Source organism: Ixodes scapularis, unplaced genomic scaffold, assembly GCF_016920785.2.
Source record: "Ixodes scapularis isolate PalLabHiFi unplaced genomic scaffold, ASM1692078v2 PGA_scaffold4__175_contigs__length_147842914, whole genome shotgun sequence".
Classification (NCBI taxonomy): domain Eukaryota; kingdom Metazoa; phylum Arthropoda; class Arachnida; order Ixodida; family Ixodidae; genus Ixodes; species Ixodes scapularis.
This window is the reverse complement of record NW_024609879.1, coordinates 34,849,846-34,871,004: the sequence shown is the minus strand read 5'-3', so window position 1 is coordinate 34,871,004 and position 21,159 is coordinate 34,849,846. Positions and strand designations below refer to the sequence as shown.

General features: G+C 45.7%; 1 protein-coding gene across 1 annotated transcript in view; it reads left to right on the top strand.

Annotated features, from left to right (window-relative positions):
• LOC121837561 (venom metalloproteinase antarease-like TtrivMP_A) overlaps positions 1–21,159 on the top strand; it is a 140,515-nt gene that overhangs the window by 75,602 nt on the left and 43,754 nt on the right. The window contains exon 9 of the mRNA XM_042293184.1: positions 11,138–11,187. Coding sequence (XP_042149118.1) covers positions 11,138–11,187 — 50 coding nt within the window. The remainder of the gene's footprint in view (positions 1–11,137; positions 11,188–21,159) is intronic.

Sequence of the window (21,159 nt, the reverse complement as noted above, 5' to 3'; positions counted from 1 at the left end):
AAGCGCTTACTTTCAGCTGAAGATTTTATTGAAAATAAACATCGAAGTAAACATCAGCATTCCACACCATCATGACCAATTTAGCATATGTCCAGATGACAGATTTCTTTGAAATGTAGGGCCGATGTTTGGCTTACATGTTGCCCAGTCCCGCAATTTTTGATCGTGGGGCTCTCTCAAATTTCCCTAGTCATCGGATCTCCCCCCCCCCCCCCCCCCCCATTCTAGCAATCCTGACGTGATGGAAGTTGTTCTGGCATCCACAAACTGTACAATGAAGCGGCGAATGAAGCTGCTTCATTGTGCAGATTGTGGATGCCAACCCACCTTCCATCACGTCACGATTGCTCGAACGGGGGGAGATCAGATGACTAGGAAACTGTTAGAGACTTACGCGATCAAAAACAAAGGAACTGAGCGATGTGTAAGCCGAGAATCGGTCCTTCTACATAGTAAAGAGATATGTTATGTGGACACGTGCTGGGGGGGGGGGGGGGGAGTTGGCCATGATGGTGTAGAATGCTGTTTTTTACTTCGGCGTTTCTTTGCAATAAAACTTTTAGTTGAGAGTTACTGCGTGTTCTGTGTTACCCGTTCTACTTAGTCTTCGATTGTTGTGCGCCGTGCGGAATCTACTAAACATAATATGATCTAGGAACTATATTCTACGTGATTTGTATTACTTCTAGAATTATATTGTACAAAATATATAAGAACTAATTATGATTCTTATAGAACATGAGTTGGCCGCAGCGAAATACAGTCTCACACGGTTTCTAGCAAAAGAAAACTAGATAATTATAGTATTACGAAAGCAAGAAAGAAATTATGTGGATTATTTGAATGTAAGTGAAATCTGGCGGGGAGAAAAATAACTATTGTGTATAAGTTTAATGCATGCGAGTTTGCTTATTTCTTGGCCTGAGTAGTGCCGGCCGCTAGCTTGGCTATTGATGATCACATGGCAACTAATAATATTTATATTGTCATAAAAGTATAAAACAAGTTCAAACATTTTGAACATATTCGAAAATGTTGAGACCTTTATTTAGTTTAACATGAAATGTTAATTTAGAGATACGCAAACAACAAACTAATGGGCAGCGAATATATAAAATATTCGACAAGTTAATATAAATTGCATTTTGAATACTCGGAAAGCGTAACGGGTCGATGGATTGTAACGTTTTATCAGCTTAGATTGGACTACTGGTATCTTTTTACATGTTCATACTAAAGCTGCACTTGGCAGCGCAAACTTACAAACAAGTCTTCGAGCCCCCACAAATATCATGGTCAAGTACAAATAAGTAGCCAATATGTATATATTGGCTACCTATATATTACATATATATATATATATATATATATATATATATATATATATATATATATAACTGAGAAGAAAAAACCCTTAGTGAAAACAGCAACAACAGACGATTTAATCTTCGACGTTTCGGCCGGAGTCCGGCCTTCGTCAGGAAGAACTTTTACAGATGAACGCGGGTGGTATTTATACAATGCTATGCTCGAGTCCAAGTTTCAAAAACAGCGGGATGACGGTTGGAGGTTCCAAAGAAGCGTAGGAGGAGTTCCAGATGGGCGAACGTTTATACAATGCTACGGTCGGGTCCAAATTTCGACGGGGTGACGTTGGAGTTTTCGTGCGAGGGAAGTGAGGGCAGTTCGTACCCGGGTGTAGAAGCTTGTCGGTCGGGGCCAAGTTTCAAGGACGGTGGGGTGACGGTTGTAGCTTCTTGAGAGGGGGCGCAGGGTGATTTTGTGTCCGGGCGGGCAGGGGTGACCTGGACGATAGTGTACAATAGACGAAAGACACGCGCAAACTAAGATGCTGTCTAAAAAAAAAAACAAAAAAAAAAGAAAACGACACGGTCACTTGTGTTGTTTCGTGAGGCATGCATGAGTTTGACCTGGAAGAGAACAATGTTAAACCTAGAAATAAACACGTGACCCCCAGGTCACGTGACCCCCTGAGGTCACGTGGGGGTCATCTTGGGGTCACGTGACCTTGAGATGACCTTGGGAATGGTCACGTGACCTCGAGGGGTCACGTGATCCCAAGATGACCACACGTGACCCCCAAGGTCACGTGACCTTGGGGGTCACGTGACCTTCAGGGGGTCACGTGGGGTCACGTGACCTTGAGATGACCTTGGGAGGGGTCACGTGACCTGGAGGGGTCACGTGACCCCAATATCACGTGACCTTGGGATGACCTTGGTTACGCCGACGCCGACGGCGACGCCGACGGCGACGCCGCTCAAGCCGGGAACGGGCCCCTAAGAGCTGCGCTCTAAAAAGAAAGAGAACGAATATCAAAACCTGGAAATAAAAGAGAAAAGTTGATGGTCCAGTTCCGGCCACAAACACAGTACCACTGCTAACAATAAGGGCTGGAACCTGAAAAGATGTCCCTTGGTCGCTGTTGCTATTCGTCTGTTAGCATTTTAATCGATGCCAGAGTACCGGGGCTTTCATTTATTCCTTGTTTAATGGTGTTGAATCGGTAAATTAGGCACGATTCACGCTGTTCCCGTTCGCGATTTGATTTAAATCCAGATTCTAGGAGCGTCACTGAAAATTTATGAAAGGAGTGTTTTGGGAGAGCGAGATGTTTGGACAGAGGCAGTGCCGGAAGATTTATGGCGTGAGATTTGTGATTATTAAAGCGCAGTCTAAATGCCGTTCTAGTCTGCCCTATGTATTGCATTTTGCATACCGTACACTCGAATAAGTACACGACATTCGACGAGGCACATGTTAGGTGCCCTTTAATTTAGATCGAGAGCTGCGAGTGCGTGTTGCTGGCCATGTTTGTGTGCTGCATCTGTTTACAGATCAGACATCCTGGGTGCATGCAAGGATTACATTTGTTAGGTGGTGGCGATGAGTTTATCCGAGTGTTTAATAGCGCGTCTTTGAGGTTACGCGATCGTCTGTGGACTACCCCGGGGGCGGATGGAAACGCGTTTAAGGCGCTCGCTTTGTTCGAGAATGTTATAATGTCGTCTTAAGATATTATTTACATTAGGATAGTTCATGCTATAAGTTAGATATAGATTTGTGCGTTGTGTGTCGCTTTGCGCGGGGCAGACTAAAACGGCATTTAGACTGCGCTTTAATAATTACAAATCTCACGCCATCAATCTTCCGACACTGCCTCTATCCAAACATCTCGCTCTCCCAGAACACTCGTTTGATGAATTATCTGTGACGCTCCTAGAATCTGGGTATAAATCAAATCGCGAACATGAACAGCGTGAATCCTACCTAATTTACCGATTCAACACTATTAAACAAGGAATAAATGAAAGCCCCGGTACTCTGGCATCGATTAAAATGCTAACAGACGAATAGCAACAGCGATCAGGGGACATATTTTCAGGTCCGGGACCTTATTGTAAGCAGTGGTACTGTGTTTGTGGCCGGAACTGGACCATCAACTTTTGTCTTTTATTTCCAGGCTTTGATATTTTCTCTTTCTTTTTATTTCTAGGTTTAACATTGTTCCCTTCCAGGTCTAACTCATGCATGCCCCACAAAACAACAAAAATAACCGTATCGTTTTTTTTTGTTTTTTTTTTTTAGACAGCACCTTAGTTTGCGCGTGTGTCTTTCGTCTATTGTACGCTATCGTCCAAGTCACCCCTGCCCGCCCGGACACAAAGTCACCCTGCGCCCCCTCTCAAGAAGCTACAACCGTCATCCCACCGTCGTTGAAACTTTGCCGCGACAGACAAGCTTCTTCACCCGGATACGAACTGCCCTCGCTTACCTCTCACGAAAGCTCCAACCGTCGTCACCCCTTCGAAATTTGGACCCGACCGTAGCATTGTATAAACGTTCGCCCATCTGGACTCCTACGCTTCTTTGGAACCCCGAACCGTTATCCAGCCTTTTTTGAAACTTGGACTCAACCATAGCATTGTATAAATACCACCCGTGTTCATCTGTAAAGTTCTTCCTGACGAAGGCCGGACTCCGGCCGAAACGTCGAAGATTAAATCGTCTGTTGTTGCTGTTTTCACTAAGGGTTTTTTCTTCTCAGTTATATGCCCACGCCGTCGGCCTCCCGCCACCATGCCCGTTATATGTATATATATATATATATATATATATATATATATATATATATATATATATATATATATATATATATATCCTGTTGCGTAGGACGACGAAAATTGCATAGGAAAGTAAATGTACCTCGAAGCTTTTCGCGGAGTTTTATTAGATATAGGTCGACGTTTCGGCCTGAGCCAGACCTTTTTCGAGACTGGTACATGCGATGTCAGACTGACGCTCCTTGACTACATCACGTGGTATTCGAAACATCTGGTTTCTCTCAAGCGTTGACGCTACCCCCGAAGCAGGCGTCCCCCCCCCCCCCCCCCCCCCACCCTCCGCGTAAACCTGATTCTGGTGAAAGAACTCCCACAATATCGGAAAATCTAACTGAAGCAAAGCGGTGGGGGAGGGAGGAGGAGGGGCAGCCACAAGAACAGCAGGCGCCAAACTCTCGCCGGGAAAGAAAAAAAAAAGCTTTTGAGAAAAATGCCTTGAGCGGTGTCCGAGCGGCGTACCAGCCCCCCCCCCCCCCCCCCCCCCCCCTCTGTCCGTGAAAAAACACACATATACATATTCCTTTTTTACGTAATGAACTTCAAGACAGGGAAGACGAGGGGTGGTTCTGGACTTCCTCGCCGAAAGAGGGAAAATAAACAAAAATGAAAATGGTTGCAGCTTCTGAAAAAACTTTCCCCACGCGGTGTGCGTGCGGTGCACAAGCCGCATCCTCCAGTGCATAAGAAAACAACACACACACACACATACATATCCCTTTTTTTTCACATAACAAACTTCAAAACGGGAAAGACGAGGGGAGGTTGTGGACTTTTAAACCGATATGACTGCTCAAGATGTGTGAACTGCATGCATGAACGTCATTATTCCAGGGTGTTTATTCATCCCAGCTTTAATAGTGTTGAACTTGCAAATTAGATATGACTCCCACTGCTCGCGATTTCGGTTAGTTTTAAAACCAGATTGTAGGAACGTCACCTCAAGCTTATCGAATGAGTGTCCGGAAATACTCATGTGTTTTGAGAGGGGGATACATGGGCAGGAGCTTACATGGGACCCATGATTATTGAATCTTAAGCGGAAAGGTGTCATCGTCTGGCCCACGTACTGCTTATGGCATTTTTCACATTCCAATAGGTATACGACTTTACTTGTATCGCAGTTTAAGTTCCCGCAAATTTTGTAGGTAGAGTTGGAATTTGTACTCGCTGCGTTTTCTCTCGGCGTCACGTGCTTACATACCTCGCAGCCCATCTTACCGCACGGCCGACTCCCAGTGCTCTTAGAGACAGTTGTTTTTGACTTAACTATTTCGTTCTTAAGATTACGCGATCGTCGATACACCACTCGGGGAACGGTTGTAAAAACATTTTTAGCCGTTCACTCTGCTGTACGATGCTGAAATTATTTTTTTTTATATGACTGACGTTAGGGGACCTATTGCTGAAGGTCAGCACGAGGTTGGCTTGTCGGCCAGTTTCTGTCTGGAAGCATCGTTCGCTTAATAACTGATCACGATCAAGAACTTCCGCCTTTTTGATTGCATCGTCTATAATTGGTTCAGGGTACTTTTGTTCTTTTAATACTTGGCGTAGGTGGTCCGCGTTGACGTTGAAGCCGTCGTCGCTCGAACACACGCGTCTGAACCTGTAGGCCTGACTATAGGGTATACTAGTTTTGCAAGGGCGAGGGTGGTAACTGTCAAAGTGCAGGTATTTTTGGCGGTCAGTCGGTTTTTAATAGAGTTCAGTGACTAGTTTTCTGCCCTCTATTATTACCCTGACGTCTAGAAAATGAACTTCAGTTTTGGAATAATTATGAGTAAAACTAATAGAAGGGTGCTCAGAGTTAAAAGCCTCGATAAAGCCAAGGAGCGCTTCCTCTTTGTGTGGCCAGTTTATAAATATATCATCAATGTATCTTTTGTAAAACATCGGTTGGAGGGAATAGCTTGAAAGACAGTTAGACTCTAGGTTACCCATGATGATATTTGCGTAATTTGGGGCCATTTTTGTTCCCATCGCGGTGCCGCTAGTTTGGAGAAAGAAATTTCCGTCGAATTCAAAGCCGTTTAGTTCGAGCACGAGACCAACGAGAGCGGCCAGAACACTGCCATCTGGAAGGTCGTCTTCCCTGTAGCTATTGTACGTTCGCAAGAGCGATTCAATGCCATCCGCATGTGGAATATTCGTGCAGGGCCGATATGTCTATTGTTACAAAAAATGCATCCTTGGGTACCTCCAATTTTGAGATTTCTCTAAGAAAGTGATTTGTGTTACGGTCGTACGATGGAAATGTCGGGGGATGTTTTTGATTAGGTTGTCAATGAAGCTAGATATCGGTTGGGTTAGTGTCCCTGGTCCGGATATGATGGGGCGCCCCGGGTGGCTTTTTTTGTGAATTTTTGGTACCATATAAAATCGGCCTGGGACGACGTGTTTGGCAGTCAGAGCATTTAATGTGCTGGTGGTGATTTCACCTTGTTCCTCCAGCCTGACAAGCCGCTCATGTATAATTTCGGCATGCTGCTTGGTGGGATCATCTCTGAGTCTGGAACAGAATTTGGTATCGTTAAGTCGTCTATCAGTCGTGTTCAGAATAACTACGGCGCCGGCCTGGTCGGCCAATTTGGTAACAGTGTCCTTTCTATTGCTTAGGGCCATGAGAGCATTGCGCTCTGAAAAAGAAAGGTTAAAGTGCTGGGGTTGCCGCTTCCCGTAGGCCGCTACTACGTCCCTCTGTACTGCCTGAATGTAAAGGCTGAGATGCTTGTCCCTCTTAGTATCAGGAGTCCAACCATTGATGTTGAAGGAAGAGGAACCTTGGCCACGTGTGGCTTATCGAAAAAAATATTCCTGAATTCGAAGGCTTCGCTCAAAGTTATCAAGGTCTTGAAGAAGCGTAAATTAGTAGTATTGGTCCCGTGGTCGGACAGAAGTTAAGGCCGCGGGAGAGAAGCGACTTTTCGGCGGAGGAGAGAGTAACATTTGAAAGATTAACTATGTTACTGTGGTCAAAACTATTTGGTACGTCCCGTCCGCGCACTGTCGTTGCTAAAGATTTTACACTATCTCTGGCCAATTTCTTTTCCTTTATCTCAATGAGCTGGCCCCGTTTTCCTTCCTCGAATGATTTAAGCGTTGTGATCTCATGAGGTGATAGCACGTTATCACGTAATAGGTTGCCCTCAGCCCTCCTGACTTCAGTTAAAGTTGTCTCGCAGTGTTCGATAGTTATTTTTACCAAATCTAAAGAAGCATTAGTGAGCACTGTGTTCCACTTATCTAATTCATTCCGAGACAAGGTTGTCACGCTAGGTTGTAGCTTGATTCGCAAACCCTAAGGAGCAAAGCGCGAATTCAAGTAGGTTGGCGTATTCTCTTATCGGCTAGTTTTCTGAGTTTCAAAAAACACTCCGATTGGTTAACGCAGTGTCCAAAGTTCTCACTCGAAACAGGAGCTCTCGGTTTTCGTGCGGTGGCCGTCAAACTTCAGTTGAGCGGAGGGCGGCGCTGAATGTCTTCCGGAGGTTGTAGTGTGTTCGGATGCCAGGCGTCGCAGCGACGTTCCCTGCTGGGGCAGAGCCTGAGTCGTGTCCGTGATACACGGGCACATCACTCGACCGTGGAAGCGTCGCAGTTGCCGGGCGGTCGCCGGCGAGGCCGGAGTCCCGTTGATGCGCTGAGACGGGCGACTGACTGCAGACCGACGGGAAGTCGTCTGAAGAGCTTGCTCCCCGATGCGGATCCGCTGAAGATTCAATAATCATAGGTCTCATGTAAGATACTGCCCAAGTATCCCCCTCTCAACACACATGAGTATTTCCGGACACTCATTCGATAAGCTTGAGGTGACATTTCTACAATCTGGTTTTAAAACTAACCGGGATCGCGAGCAGAGGGAGTCATATTTAATTTACAAGTTCAACACTATTAAAGCTGAGATCAATGAACACCCTGGAATAACGACGTCCATGCACGCAGTTCACACATCTTGAGCAGTCATATCGATTTAAAAGTCCACAACCTCCCCTCGTCTTTCCCGTCTTGAAGTTTATTATGTGAAAAAAAAAAGGGATATGTATGTGTGTGTGTGTTGTTTTTTTTACGCTCTGAGGAGGCGGCTCGTGCACCGCTCGTACACCGCTTGGGAAAAGTTTTCTTTAGAAGCTGCAACCGTTTTCTTTTTTGTTTATTTTCTCTCTTTCGGCGAGGAAGTCCAGAACCTCCCCTCGTCTTCCCTGTCTTGAAATTCATAACGTGAAAAAGGGATATGTATATGTGTGTTTTTTCACGGACAGAGGGGGCGGCTGGTACGCCGCTCGGATACCGCTCAAGGCATTTTTCTCAAAAGCTTTTTTTTTTTTTTTTTATTTCCTCCCGGCGAGAGTTTGGCGCCTGCTGTTCTTGTGGCTGCCCCTCCTCCTCCCTCCCCCACCGCTTTGCTTCAGTTAGATTTTCCGATATTGTGCGAGTTTTTTCACCAGGGTCAGGTTTACGCGGGGGGAGGGGGGGGGGGGGGTCGCCTGCGTCAGGGGTACCGTCCACTCTTGAGAGAAACCAGATGTTTGGAATACCACGTGACGTAGTCAAGGAGCGTCAATCTGACATCTCATGTACCAGTCTCGAAAAAGGTCTGGCTCAGGCCGAAACGTCGTCCTATATGTAATAAAACTCCACAAAAAGCTTCGAGGTACGTTTACCTTCCTATATATATAGGCATGTTGGCTTGGAGGCCGAAGGCGTAGAACACAGAGATGCAGGGTGACGGTAGAAAACAAACCAGGAGGGTTTTATTCGACGTTTCTACCAGAGGCAGGTCTTCGTCAGGAATGACAAAGACCTGCCTCAGGTCGAAACGTCGAATAAAATGCTTCTGGTTTGTTTTCTACCGTCACCCTGCATCTCTGTGTTCTACGCCTTCGGCCTCCAAACCAGGATAATTTTAACCAGAGGCAGGTCTTCGTCAGGAATGACGAAGACCTGCCCCAGGTCGAAACGTCGAATAAAATCCTTCTGGTTTGTTTTCTACCGTCATCCTGCATCTTTCTCTCTCTCTTTATATATATATATATATATATATATATATATATATATATATATATATATATATATATATATATATATATATATATATATACATGTTTTTTTTGTTTTTGTTTTTTTGCTGGCGGGGGAGATATAACTAGTTGTATTGCTGGAGAACACAGCCAGTTCGAACGCATGAAAAGTGTTTTGATGATTAATCATTTATTGCACTTGCTTGTGGTTAACTATACACGCTCCATACGTTCTAAACTGGATGCTGTTGGCCGGTTGGCAAGTTCTGTAACGAGTGTTATACTTTGAAACGTTAAATGAATTAAAGAAGCAGCGCTTCCTCGTAAACCTGCGAACTTGCGATTTTAGACGTTAAAATATTTTTGAAAATAGACAAAACCTGCATTTGTCCTGATAATCGTTTATGGTGCCGCGCCGTCCCCATGTATATATTAGGATGACTCATAAAAAAAAAACATTCATCGACCGATTTAACCATGGACTCAGTCGTGAGCGAAGTTCTCTTGCTATAAATATCAGCACTACAGCCTGTATTTAATATGTATTGTACCTGTAGAATTTTGAATGAAGGTATTGTCCAGATAAAATATTGATGACAAACTTTAGTTACAAGTCCCAATATTTCATTGATATCGAGAAGAAAAAAAATCTGAGTTTGTGGAAATCGCACCCCCAACAGAAGGCCAAATTAAATATTGCACCTCACACTGCCCGGAGTTACGTAAAGTGGGCACAGGAGTCCTAACTATGAACTAGCTCTAAAGAGCGCCGTTCAGGGTCGTATACTGCCAAAAGAAGATAAGGAAGGGGGGGGGGGGGGTAGGTTTTTTTCGCACTGAAAGCAAGGTTGGAACTGACCTCCTTGCAAGCTATCATGGTAATGTTATGTTCCTTTGGTTTTCGTTTCTTTTTGTTTTACCTGGTCTCGCGGAACCCATATTGTACCAGCTAAGAGCGACACAAGAAAAAAATAAAGGGCGAAGTATTTTCGTCATTCCGCATCAAAACTAACCATTGGCCTAACACGCCGAGCACTTTCAGTAGTTAAGCACGAGGGCGCAGCAACACCCGGCTCGCGTAAAATCAAAGCGACCCGTTCCAACCTTGTGTCTAACGGCTTGTCTCGGCACGACGCTCCTGGAAGAATTATTACTAACGCTCCAGATTTTGTTAATACCTATTATCATACTGGATCTCGTCGTTTAAATAAACCTCCTTAGAGCCCCACGCGCTCGCATTTAAGACGATTTCCTATTACTAGGCTCAATGTTCTGGGTTCTTCCCCAAGAAACAAGAAGCCCAGGGGTTGAGTTTAGTGTAGCCCTGTTCCGGGTTTACACACAATGAAACTGTAGATAAATGTTTCCTTCCCATAAACCTGGGTTCTTTCTTAATCAATGACATCTCACTTGTTTTTCTTTGACTTATTTTTTCGAAACTCTCTCGGTGACTGATTTTCGTGATTCGGTGTTATCTGCATTCACCAAAAAAAGTGAACCCTACTTATTACATTCCTTTAATATAAACTCTAAAATTCATCCACTGATTTAATTACCAATAAGATCTTGCCAACCTAGTTAGTCCGCTCCTATTCGGCTGTATTCAGATCACAATTTGACTAATTTTGCAATCGTCTGGGTGGCAATTTGTTTGTGTGTCAGAATAAAATATATTTTATGTGTTGAAAAGAAATACCGCAAAAATACAAATTGTTTTGTGTCATGAAGATAAGAGAGGTCGGCTTTCCTCAGAACCAAGAGTACAAATTTTGGTTAGCCAAGCTTAATAAACCATAATTAAGATATTGGTCAAAATTGCGCCATGCAGCCACTGTGAAAATCCATTGCAGTGAGTAAGTTATGCAGTATTATTTAATTCAATTGTATTCTTGAAATATGATAATTGACTTTGTATATACAGGGCGTTTAGAAATTTTTGGTCATAACCCTTTAATTTACTTCAATTTCCAACAGGTTGAAGCTCGCCGAAAAAAATGGTTCAGACGTTAACGAACGTGTAAAAGGTTAGTGAGATGAGTTATTGACTCTCTGAGTACTACGTCACAAAACAATCAAGTGCACATATTGATGGACTCACATCTAAAGCAAAACATGTTTACTTGTCAATCGTCCTTCTGTGGTGAAGATGTGCCTGAATATTCACCTTCTTGAAAGACAACACGTGGCATAAACCACGCAATTATGACGCTTCTTGCAAAACTGACACGTGAAAACCAAAGGCTATGATTGCCGATCTGACCTATCTAGGGGCGATAACGTGAATTACCTGACCTATCTAGGGGCGATACATGAATGACTTTTTGCGGAAGCCTCTAATGCCAGAAATATAGACGTCTGGATATTTCCTGCTAAATTTATATAAAAAAAATAAATACAATTGACGCAACGACCTATAGGACACTTTAGTTTACCTGCTAAATTTAGATGGAAAACTCACCCATGTGACCATTTTTTACGTGAGCTATACACCTCAAGTCACGTGACCCTGCTGACACTTCTGATCTCCTCTTCTTTCCTCCAGAGCCGTTTATTGAGAGAGTTTGGCCATACATTGGTTTGAATAGGCGAGCATCTCGGGGCCAACCACAGGCCGCGAAACCGCCCCTAGCTGCCGTCGTGTGCTCTAAATATGTGACACGCCTAATTTGAGCCGTTGTAGCGTCGCTAGAGTGAAAACGTTTAGCTCTCGGTGACTGAACACTTTGTGCGTGTGAGGTTTTAGTCACGCCAATATTCAATTGTAGAGTAAACGAACGTGCGCTCCAAACCAGGGCCGACTTTCTAAAAACAGCGTCTCAGCTGAGACCGGGAAGGAAAGCACTGCCAAAGCCAGCGTACGAGCTGAGCGGGACTCCGCGTCTCAAGACGCTCGCGCGCCCCACCCTTTGCACTCTTTCCCGTCAGCCAGTCTCAGGACGCTGTTCTAACACGCCAACATCAGCAGTGCAGACAAGGGCATGGGCACGAGCGTGTGGTTTTGGAAAGTGCCTCCTGTACACGAGTTCTCGTACAAACAAAAGCGTTTTGCTGAGCTAGGCTCACGCGTCTGTGCCTTTGTCTTCACTGCTGGCATTTGTGAGATGGAGCAAAGAGGCCGAGATTGAACGCTTCTATTTCACACTTTGAATGTCGTTTGCAATATTGTGAAGTCGCGGTCTCCTGATTGATCGACGCTGTGTCACAAATTTAGTTTACGCTCTAAGCGCGGGGGGAATATTCGGCGCTGGCGGCAGCCTTTCTTTCGCCTAGTGGCCAAACTCTCCCAATACATGGCTCTGCTTTCCTCCCTTCTACAGTGCCCTCTTACGGAGTGAGCAACATGAGAATGTCCGATCACATGAACCCAATCAAGTGTTATTGCATCTTTATTTAATTTGACGGAATGTCCAAGTCAGTTTGTAGGAGTTCCCTTTCTACTATCCTGGTTTAACGACACGCAGAAGTTTATTGACCGCTATCTCCAGCGCCTCGATCCAAAGAGTCTCGCGCATACGTTGCGACGGCCCTTCGTCAGCAGCGGACCGCCACTCGCGTGGCCAATGCGCTTGGACCGTAGTAAAGTTGACATTTGGGCTAGTTGGCAGTCTAACAGATTGAGGTATTTAGCGCACAAAGTAGACAGAAAAAGAACAGGACAGAAAATAGCCCCACTTACAACACTATGTTTACTTGAGAAGAAACGATAGAAAAAGAAGACGACAGAATGATCCACCGCGGACACCCGCACCTACGACCAACGCCGTGAATGATAGTGGCTCGTTCATCTAGGTTCGTGTGGGCCCTTTGTTGTCTGTTGAAGTAATTCTCTTTCCTCGTGGACAGCGTCACGGATTTTACACTTATACAGTTCCTGTCCTCATAGAAAACGTGGAAGGCCACCAGCACTTCGCGGGTACATTTGTCGATGTTCCTCCCCAATATGTTTGTCTTACCGAATGATGGTGTGCGTGTGCACTCCATACAATGAAGTGGAAGATGTCCCCCCAGTGTAGCCGTCAAGAGGAGTAATCATTCTCACGGAGTCAATCATTGAGGCATCTGCTCGCTTCGTCTATGTAGCTCTTGCCACTCAAAAGTGGGATCAATTCTCAACTGCACGCAGTATTGATGAGGAGAAACTATTTTATTTCTTGCCCTATGACCAGCTACTGACGCCGGTGATAATATGTACAGAAGCCAATGCAGAGCTCGCATTCCGAAGTTCCAGCGGGGTACCCATCGAGAGCTTTATGGAGCTCTTACATTCCTACCTGATGTCTCTGATAGTTGGGTGGCGGGATTGGTGCTACTGCAGAAGTCATGAGCATGTATCGGTACCTGCATCGCACCAGTTATTAGTGATATCCACATGGGGCCAGTGGACTGCGCCATAGAAAGTGCGTTTGAAAGCAAAAAATTGAACATGGTCGCGCTCTATGTTGATGACTTTCTGGTAATTCTTGAAGATGGCGAACATATGGTCATACATGTGGCAGGTATTATGGCGACCTTTGCTCTGAACGGAGGGGGGCTTCGGTCCACCTTCGAGGTACTCAAAGAAAGGGTACTCGGGTCCTGGACCTTTCCCTCTAATTGGGTGTCACCCAAGCTTGTTGGTCGTATGGCCCACGATCCAAGGAAGGTTTCCTAGACTATGGTCCGGCCCACTCACAATACATCAGGGGGGGGGGGGGGGGGGGGGGGGGCATAGTTCTAATGGCTCTGCATTACAAAGGTCCTGCATTCATTATATGGCAGCCAGCTTCAGTTGGCAAGCCGAGAGGTTAACAGAAGTCGTCTATTCGTCAGCCCTATTGGCTGATGTTGCAAACGCTCTGGTGAACAAAACAAAAAGCTTCCAGACGAATCAGACCAATCTCGTGAAAACAAGGTCAGTGGTAATACCGTACCTGCATAGGATGTCCCACAATGTAAGAAAACGTTGCAAGCAGCTATGGAGTCAAAGCAGTTTTTTCACCACCACACGAAAGAGTGAAAGTTGCCCTGAAATGAATGCGCACGCTAAAGGCTCTGTTATACTCCGACGTAACGCGCGCGCAAGCGAACGCTGGCCGAAGTCGGCTACGTCACGTCAGTCACGCCGCGCGCGTCAAAAATTCGACCTCTCTATACTCCGGCGGCCCTGGCGGCTCCCGCGGCGCGCGTCGGTGGGTCGCCGGCGCGGCGCATGCGCAGAGTCTGACTACGAGGGCTCGTTTCCTGCGAGAGTGCGCCACTTCCGGTTCATTTTCGTTTCGAATAGCAGACGAAAATTCTCGCGCTTCTTGAGCGCCAAGTTCGAGCGATGGCGTGGACGAACAGTACCTTGCACGACGAAAACTCGCGCTTGCACTGTTGGCGCACCACTTGCGCCGCAAGCGTAGGCGGTCAATGTACATACGGCACACCTTTGACAAGCGCACAGTCTACGGTACTCAAGCTTCCTCGAGTCGTAGACACATGGGTGAGGACGAATTTCCTCGATCAGCTGCTCGACGACCGAGACGTCCGATTCTTCAAACATGACGCCGCACGGAGTGGTGCTCCCGTCGTCTGCTATTGCTCGTATTCGCCGCGAGCAACGTTACTAAAACACTCAGTTGGGAAACTCCCATAGAGACAGCTTTGAAAAAGTGGCCCCAATCTGTCTCCGAGCACCGAGCTAATGACGAACTCAGCGCCACCATTTCTCCCGCAGCGGCCACTCGAGGATCTGCACGTGACTTCTATTCTGGCTTTAGAACAGATATAGCGGTAGAGGCTACAGGGGCGCCACCCCTGTCTCCCCGGCGAACGCGCCACGTTTAACATCGGAAGTTAAAATGCACCTAGGTCTGGACGCGCTACCTGAAAGGCCGGCTGAGGCATGGTTGTATAAAAACAAGATTAATTGTTCCGCAAAACCTTGCGAACTAGAGATGATAAAAACGTCACGCGCCCATCATTTGGTACTAAACTCCAATAAATTTCATACAAAAAGAGTCTTTTCCGTTTGTTTTTACGCAAAAAGAGGCTTTCATAAAGCTCGAGGTGACCATAGTACAGACAAACGAAAAAGAGTGGCGCTGTTGTCGCATTTAGCTCGGTCTGGGTGGACGCCAGCGGCCTAGGTTTCGACGGCGAGTTTCCCAGCTGAGTGTTTTAGTAACGTTGCCGCGAGGGCTACCGGGAGCCAGCGCGTGATGCATCCTGGTCCGGCGGGGCCGGCGCGTCCGGCGCGGGATACGGCATGCTCCATTTTGGCGTCGAGGCGGTCAGGCTGCGTCGAACGCCGCCGGTCGCGTCGGTTACGCCACGACGCCGGAGTATTCGCCTCGAGATCGAACCGTGCCGCCACCATGCGGCCGAAATTGGAAACGCGCGAAAGCGGGGATACCGCCGTGCGTCGTCTGCTACGAGCGCACGCTCAGAAGCTTGGATCTTGACGACGCAAGCCCGTTTCAGGCTGAGCTTGACATTCTTATTAAATGTTTTATGTTTTTGTTGCCGTTTTTTTTTACTGAAGGTTGTGTTGTATCGTTTGCCATGCATAGAAATTCAGCAAAGCGAATAATATTAAGTCGGAAGCTTCCATAATCTTAGTGTGTTGTTTTTTATACAATCGCTGGTCCCACGTATTTTTGTTATCTCACACAAACCGTGGCTTTCATAAAGCATTTAATGTTGAGTGGGTCTGTGGTTTGATTAGAAAATTAACCCGACTGATTGCTATCCTTAAAATAGACTAATCAATCAATTAATCCGTATGTTGATTTTTTCCCGGTCATATTGCGTGAAAGACGTTAAAACTACATATTTTGTACTGGTTTTACTACGTCACAAATGGCATATTGCATTCCCATTCTAAACTTCACGTTGTATAACAGTATAATCGCCCTCGGTGAAATGACAAGCACGCTGAAGTGATTTACCGTGCAAGCCTGTGTCACAAAAGAAGTAAAGACGTAAAAAATATTGAAGCCGGTGTATTTTACTGCTTGTTGACTTTCTCCAGTACTAGACTCCGATTAAAGGGCAAGAAAATTGCAAGTAAAGCATTACTTGAATAATCTGAAAGTTAATCGATGAACTGCCCAGTCCCGATATACGTTAGGTGAGGGTGGAGGGAGATCGCAAAGTCTCGTGAAGGTCGCTATCATCAGTATAAGTATCAGTATAAGTATAAGTGTAAATATCAGTAAAAGAGTATCAGAGCATCAGTAAAAGAGTAAAAGAGCCCTCATCAGTAAAAGAGTATCACTGCGGCCGATGATGTCTGTGTCGTGGTGCGCGTCGTTTGTTTGGGTTGCAAAGTCTACCGTGCTTGAATACAAGATTATTCAGCCAAAAATTTATAGTATAAAGCTCTTCACATCTGCGGCCCTCACCAAGAAAATTGGAGTGGGTGAACCCACACTACCGAGAAAAGCATGTAATAACAGGAACATTGCTGCGCTGCTCGGTTACACTCGTTTATTACAGTCACGGCAGATATATTAGAACAGTTTGTTTCACTTGTTTCAGTTGTCCTGCCAACCGTGCAGTTTGCAGATTTTAACTAGAAGAGACACTCACTCTTCATCGAAACGCCGTAGAGTTGTTCAGACTCCAAAAAATTTACCCACACTATGGCACAGTAAAAGGGCAGAGGAACTCAATAGCATGGTAATTTCCAATACAGCGCTAACTTACCTTCATTCTAAATATTTATATTACTGCAAAAGCTAGACGTCAAAAAAGCATAGAAGCTGCGATTTCACAGCCCACAGTACCAGCATTATGTTGACTGGGTCGGTATTTTTTTTTTTTTTTTTTGATTCCCACGTTGATGAACCGATACATCCGTTTTAAAAGAAACAAATATTTAACATAAATATTCCAGTTCAGCCGGAGGCAGGCATCAGTCGTGGTGATCCATGCTTTCCAACTTCTGCCTAGAGCAGACGACGCACCCACAGAAGCGATTATATAAATTTGGGCCGCACGCTGGTAAGAGGATTCGATCTTCACTGAAGCACCGAACAGTACTGCATCTTTTTCCGCTAGAATTGTTTTCCCACCCATAGTATGCGACAAAATAAACGCAAGAATCTACGCCGTCTCGCGCGCGACCATGGAGAGCCTATGGGGCGGCTGTTCTCCTATCCCCGCTTTGATGATGATGATAGCCCGACCGTAGCGCCACCTCTAGGTCGATCTCGAGGCGAATAGAGCGTCGGGTTTTCGCCGACGTGACGTCGCTTTGACGCGCTCGCACGCGCGCACGCGTTATGTCGGAGTATAACAGAGCCTTAAGGGTACCCCAAAGCACATTGCGCCAAGAAGCATGCAAAATAATTTCTTCCATGCGATTCGGGTGTTGTATGTAAGATACCGCTTTGGTGTGGCAAGAGCTAGATAAAAGAAACGGGCAGATTTCTCAATGGTCGACTGTGTGAACATGATTACTCTTTTAAGGCTACGGTGGGCGGACATCTTCCAATCCACTCTAGGGAGTGCACAAGCAGACAGTTATTCGGCGAGACAAGCATCTTGGGCAGGAACGGCGACAAATTGACCCGCGAGTTGCTGGAGGCCTTCCACATCCTCTTGGGGATATGAACTGTATTAATGTAGAATCCGTGACGCTATCAAACAAGGAAAGATAATTCCTTCAGCAGACAATGAAGGGCCCACACGAGCCTAGATGAACGAGCCACTATCGTTCACGGGAATAGTGGTAGAGTCACGTTTTCACGGTAGATCATTCTCTCTTTTTTTTCTCTTTGTTTTTCTCTCAGTAAACTAAATTTCGAGTGGCCCCTTTTTTTCTTTTCTGTTCTCTCTACCTTGTGCGCTAAATACCTAAATATGCACTTCGACCCCTCGCGGTGGAAATGACTATGAACGATTTGGCATGCGGGCCCCAACTTGTCCAACGCTTTAGATCCCCAGGTTGCCCACACATCTCCCCCATTCTAAAAACAACAGGAAACGTCTTAGGAAATCTCAGGGTGGCCTTCCTTCTGGGCTAGCAAGGGTCTCCGCAGATGGGCCGAAATCCGGTCCGAGTACTTCCAGACGGTACCGGTGCGGCTGTGGTGGTTCTGATTATGAGAGCTGCGTCTCCGCCGCGACGACTCAGGCCTAATGCTCTAGAAATTAAAAGCAAACTGAGGCCGACGCGCGGCAAGAATAAGGGGCTGTGCCCGAGAACGACGCCTGCCCAACTGTAACACGGGAGCGGGGCTACTTTCTCTTCATCCCTCCAAACAAAATACCGAAATGGGCATGAAAATAGTGCACTTAGGATTCACGCTCCTTTCGTAGTCTCCACCGCCGTCACAGGTTGTGTCTTGGCAGAGACGGTGTAGAATCTTCCGAGAGGTGGTCAAGATTGTTGCAATGTGGAACCTCCGACACGTCTACTTCCTCGCGTTTATAAAAAAGTTTTAGGTCGGTGATATAATGGACTGGCACACGTCACCATATTCGCCATGCATCAACTCATATGACAGGTTGGAGAGCATCTTGCTAACACGGTACAGAAGCTCGCATCTCTTTGCTAAGAGGCAGTGAAGTCTCTAGCAGCATCACTCAATAGATGAGTTCGCTCTGCACCAGATCTACCTTGAACTGCAGGTTCCTCCCCTTGCTGTACTGGTTGCGTGCTGCAGTCAGGGTGTCGAACCGAATTTTTTATCGGTTCGATTCCGGTTCGGGTTCACGGTTTTCGGTTCGGCTCCAGTTCAGTTCCAGGGAGCAAAAAATAACGGTTCGAACCGGTTTGAATCGCAAAATTGAGATGATATTTTCCGCGTTTTTTGGCAATAGGCATTTATTCAACAGCGAAACGAGTATTTATATAGCTCTCTATAATTCGTAGAATAATAAAATTGCGTTATTTAATTTAAATGCAGCAGTAAAAGAAAAGCTAGATTAACATATATGACTCAACATCTATTTTTATTTTTTACCACAGTCGCATATATTTTATTTGAATCCATAGGTTATCAATTTAAATGGTCGCTAAAATACCCGTTAACGCTACAACTTTGCGTCGCAGTATTAAACGTCGAATTTACAGTGCATAAAATCCTAAAATAAGAACATTCTCGCCTTATATATCACGAAATCTAGTTTACAAATTACGGTTTACAATATATTGACGACGACGTAACTGAGCTAAAAGCAATAATATTTTCAAAATGCCAGGAAAGTTTTAGGACAAACCATTTCAGTCTACCTTTTATAAAAACACTGAGCGGCAATCAAAACGATTGTTTTCCTAACCAATATTCTTTACACTCAGCGCAATGATGCAAGCAAATTCATGCAGAAAAAAGTGACCCTCGTACTCAGGTCGGATCTGGCCTAAAATAGCGCGTACTGAAGTGAACATTTTCGACATTGCTTGGCGTTTGAGGTTTGTTCTTGTCAAGATGGGGGTCAATTTAATTTGCATTTAAACATCCCCTTGCAATTTTTTTTAATAGTTTTGTTAAATAAAATAAAGTAGTATTTCATACTCTGCTCGACATTACAGCCACTTAATTGGTCACTTTCTGACGGTCTGCGAGCGCAATCGTCATAGTTCTGCCAAGCGCCACTGTGTACTTTGTTTTCGTCCAACCCGCAGACACACACAATTCTTGTTCATCAGATAAAATGAGCAATAGGCTTCTATATGTTTGAGAAGTTGAATATATGTCAGGAACGCAGGTTATTTAAATCAGCTTCAAAATAAAACACTTGTTTATGGTTCTCCCAAATCACTTATGTACGTGCCTATTGAGGATAAAAACTCCGGGAAAGATTTGCAGAGCATATATCAGATAATTTGGGGGTGCATTTTATTATGATGTGTATCTTTAGAGGGATCGGCTCTTTATTTATGTTGTGAAGCCTTCAAAGAGCAATAAAATATTTTTTTATTGTCACCAATAAATTTTACTGTATGAAGTTCACATAACCGCTTGAGACCGACACGGGAGGATGATACTCGAGAATACGCTATCTGTATAGTCGGCGGAACGCGCTTTTTTGTTCGCTGTTTGGCAGTGTAAAACACCGGGTCGCGGGATACGCCAAGGAGGACTTTGTGCTCACATCATAGATCTAATGGCAAATAAACGAAATGTGCAGAAAAAGCGATAATAAATATTACTCTTCTAAATAATCCAATACAGGACGCCTTACTGCAAAAATAAATGTATAGCGTTGCAGGGTTTAAACGTAAACACGTTTGATGGAAATCCGTCTGGTTGGGTCAAACTTTTGAGAAATACAGACCTTCACCAACCAAGTCCTAAACATTTAGGAGCCCGTCGTTTCAATAGGTCGGGCTCAATAGGTCGACAGCCACTTAACCATCGGCGTATGTCAACGGACTAGGGCACTTGAAGAACAAAGAAGTCCGAGGACAGGTAAGCACTTCTTATGAGTCGTGAAAACGAAATCATGAATGCCGCTCTTTTGCTCCCTTAGTTCGTCTGCTGCGTAGTGGCGTGGATGGCCCCGTTTCGTTGGCCGACGACCGAGCTCACGCTTTCGTGAGTGGCCTCACCCCGTTGAGCTCGGTCGTGCAACCTCTTCGGAGTTTGCCCGAGCGGGCTGTGCAGCCAGGCCCGCACCGCCGCACCTCTCATCGGCGGCCGGGCCGCTGCGTGCGCTGCGCCACCATGAAGAGGGATTCTCTGGTGGCGTTTTTAGATGCGGTGCATCTCTTGCTCGGGTCTACGTCCCGCGGCGTCGTAGTCCGCACTCACACTACGCATGCGCAACTCTCCTCCTTCCCTCTCTCCAACAGCTGCGCGTTAGTCTCTCCGCTCTCTCTCTCTCTACCAGCTGCGTGCGCTTCGCGTGCGTTCGCTTCTACTCACACCGCGCGCGCATGCGCAACTCTCCTCCTCTAGTCTCCTCTCCTTCAAGTGTGAATATACGCAGCGGTAGCGCGCTGCGCGCGTTCAGTTCACCGCTCCGTTCTTCCGATGAAGTGTGATGGAAGCAACAGTCCCGTCAGTTAGTGGGTTGGCGCA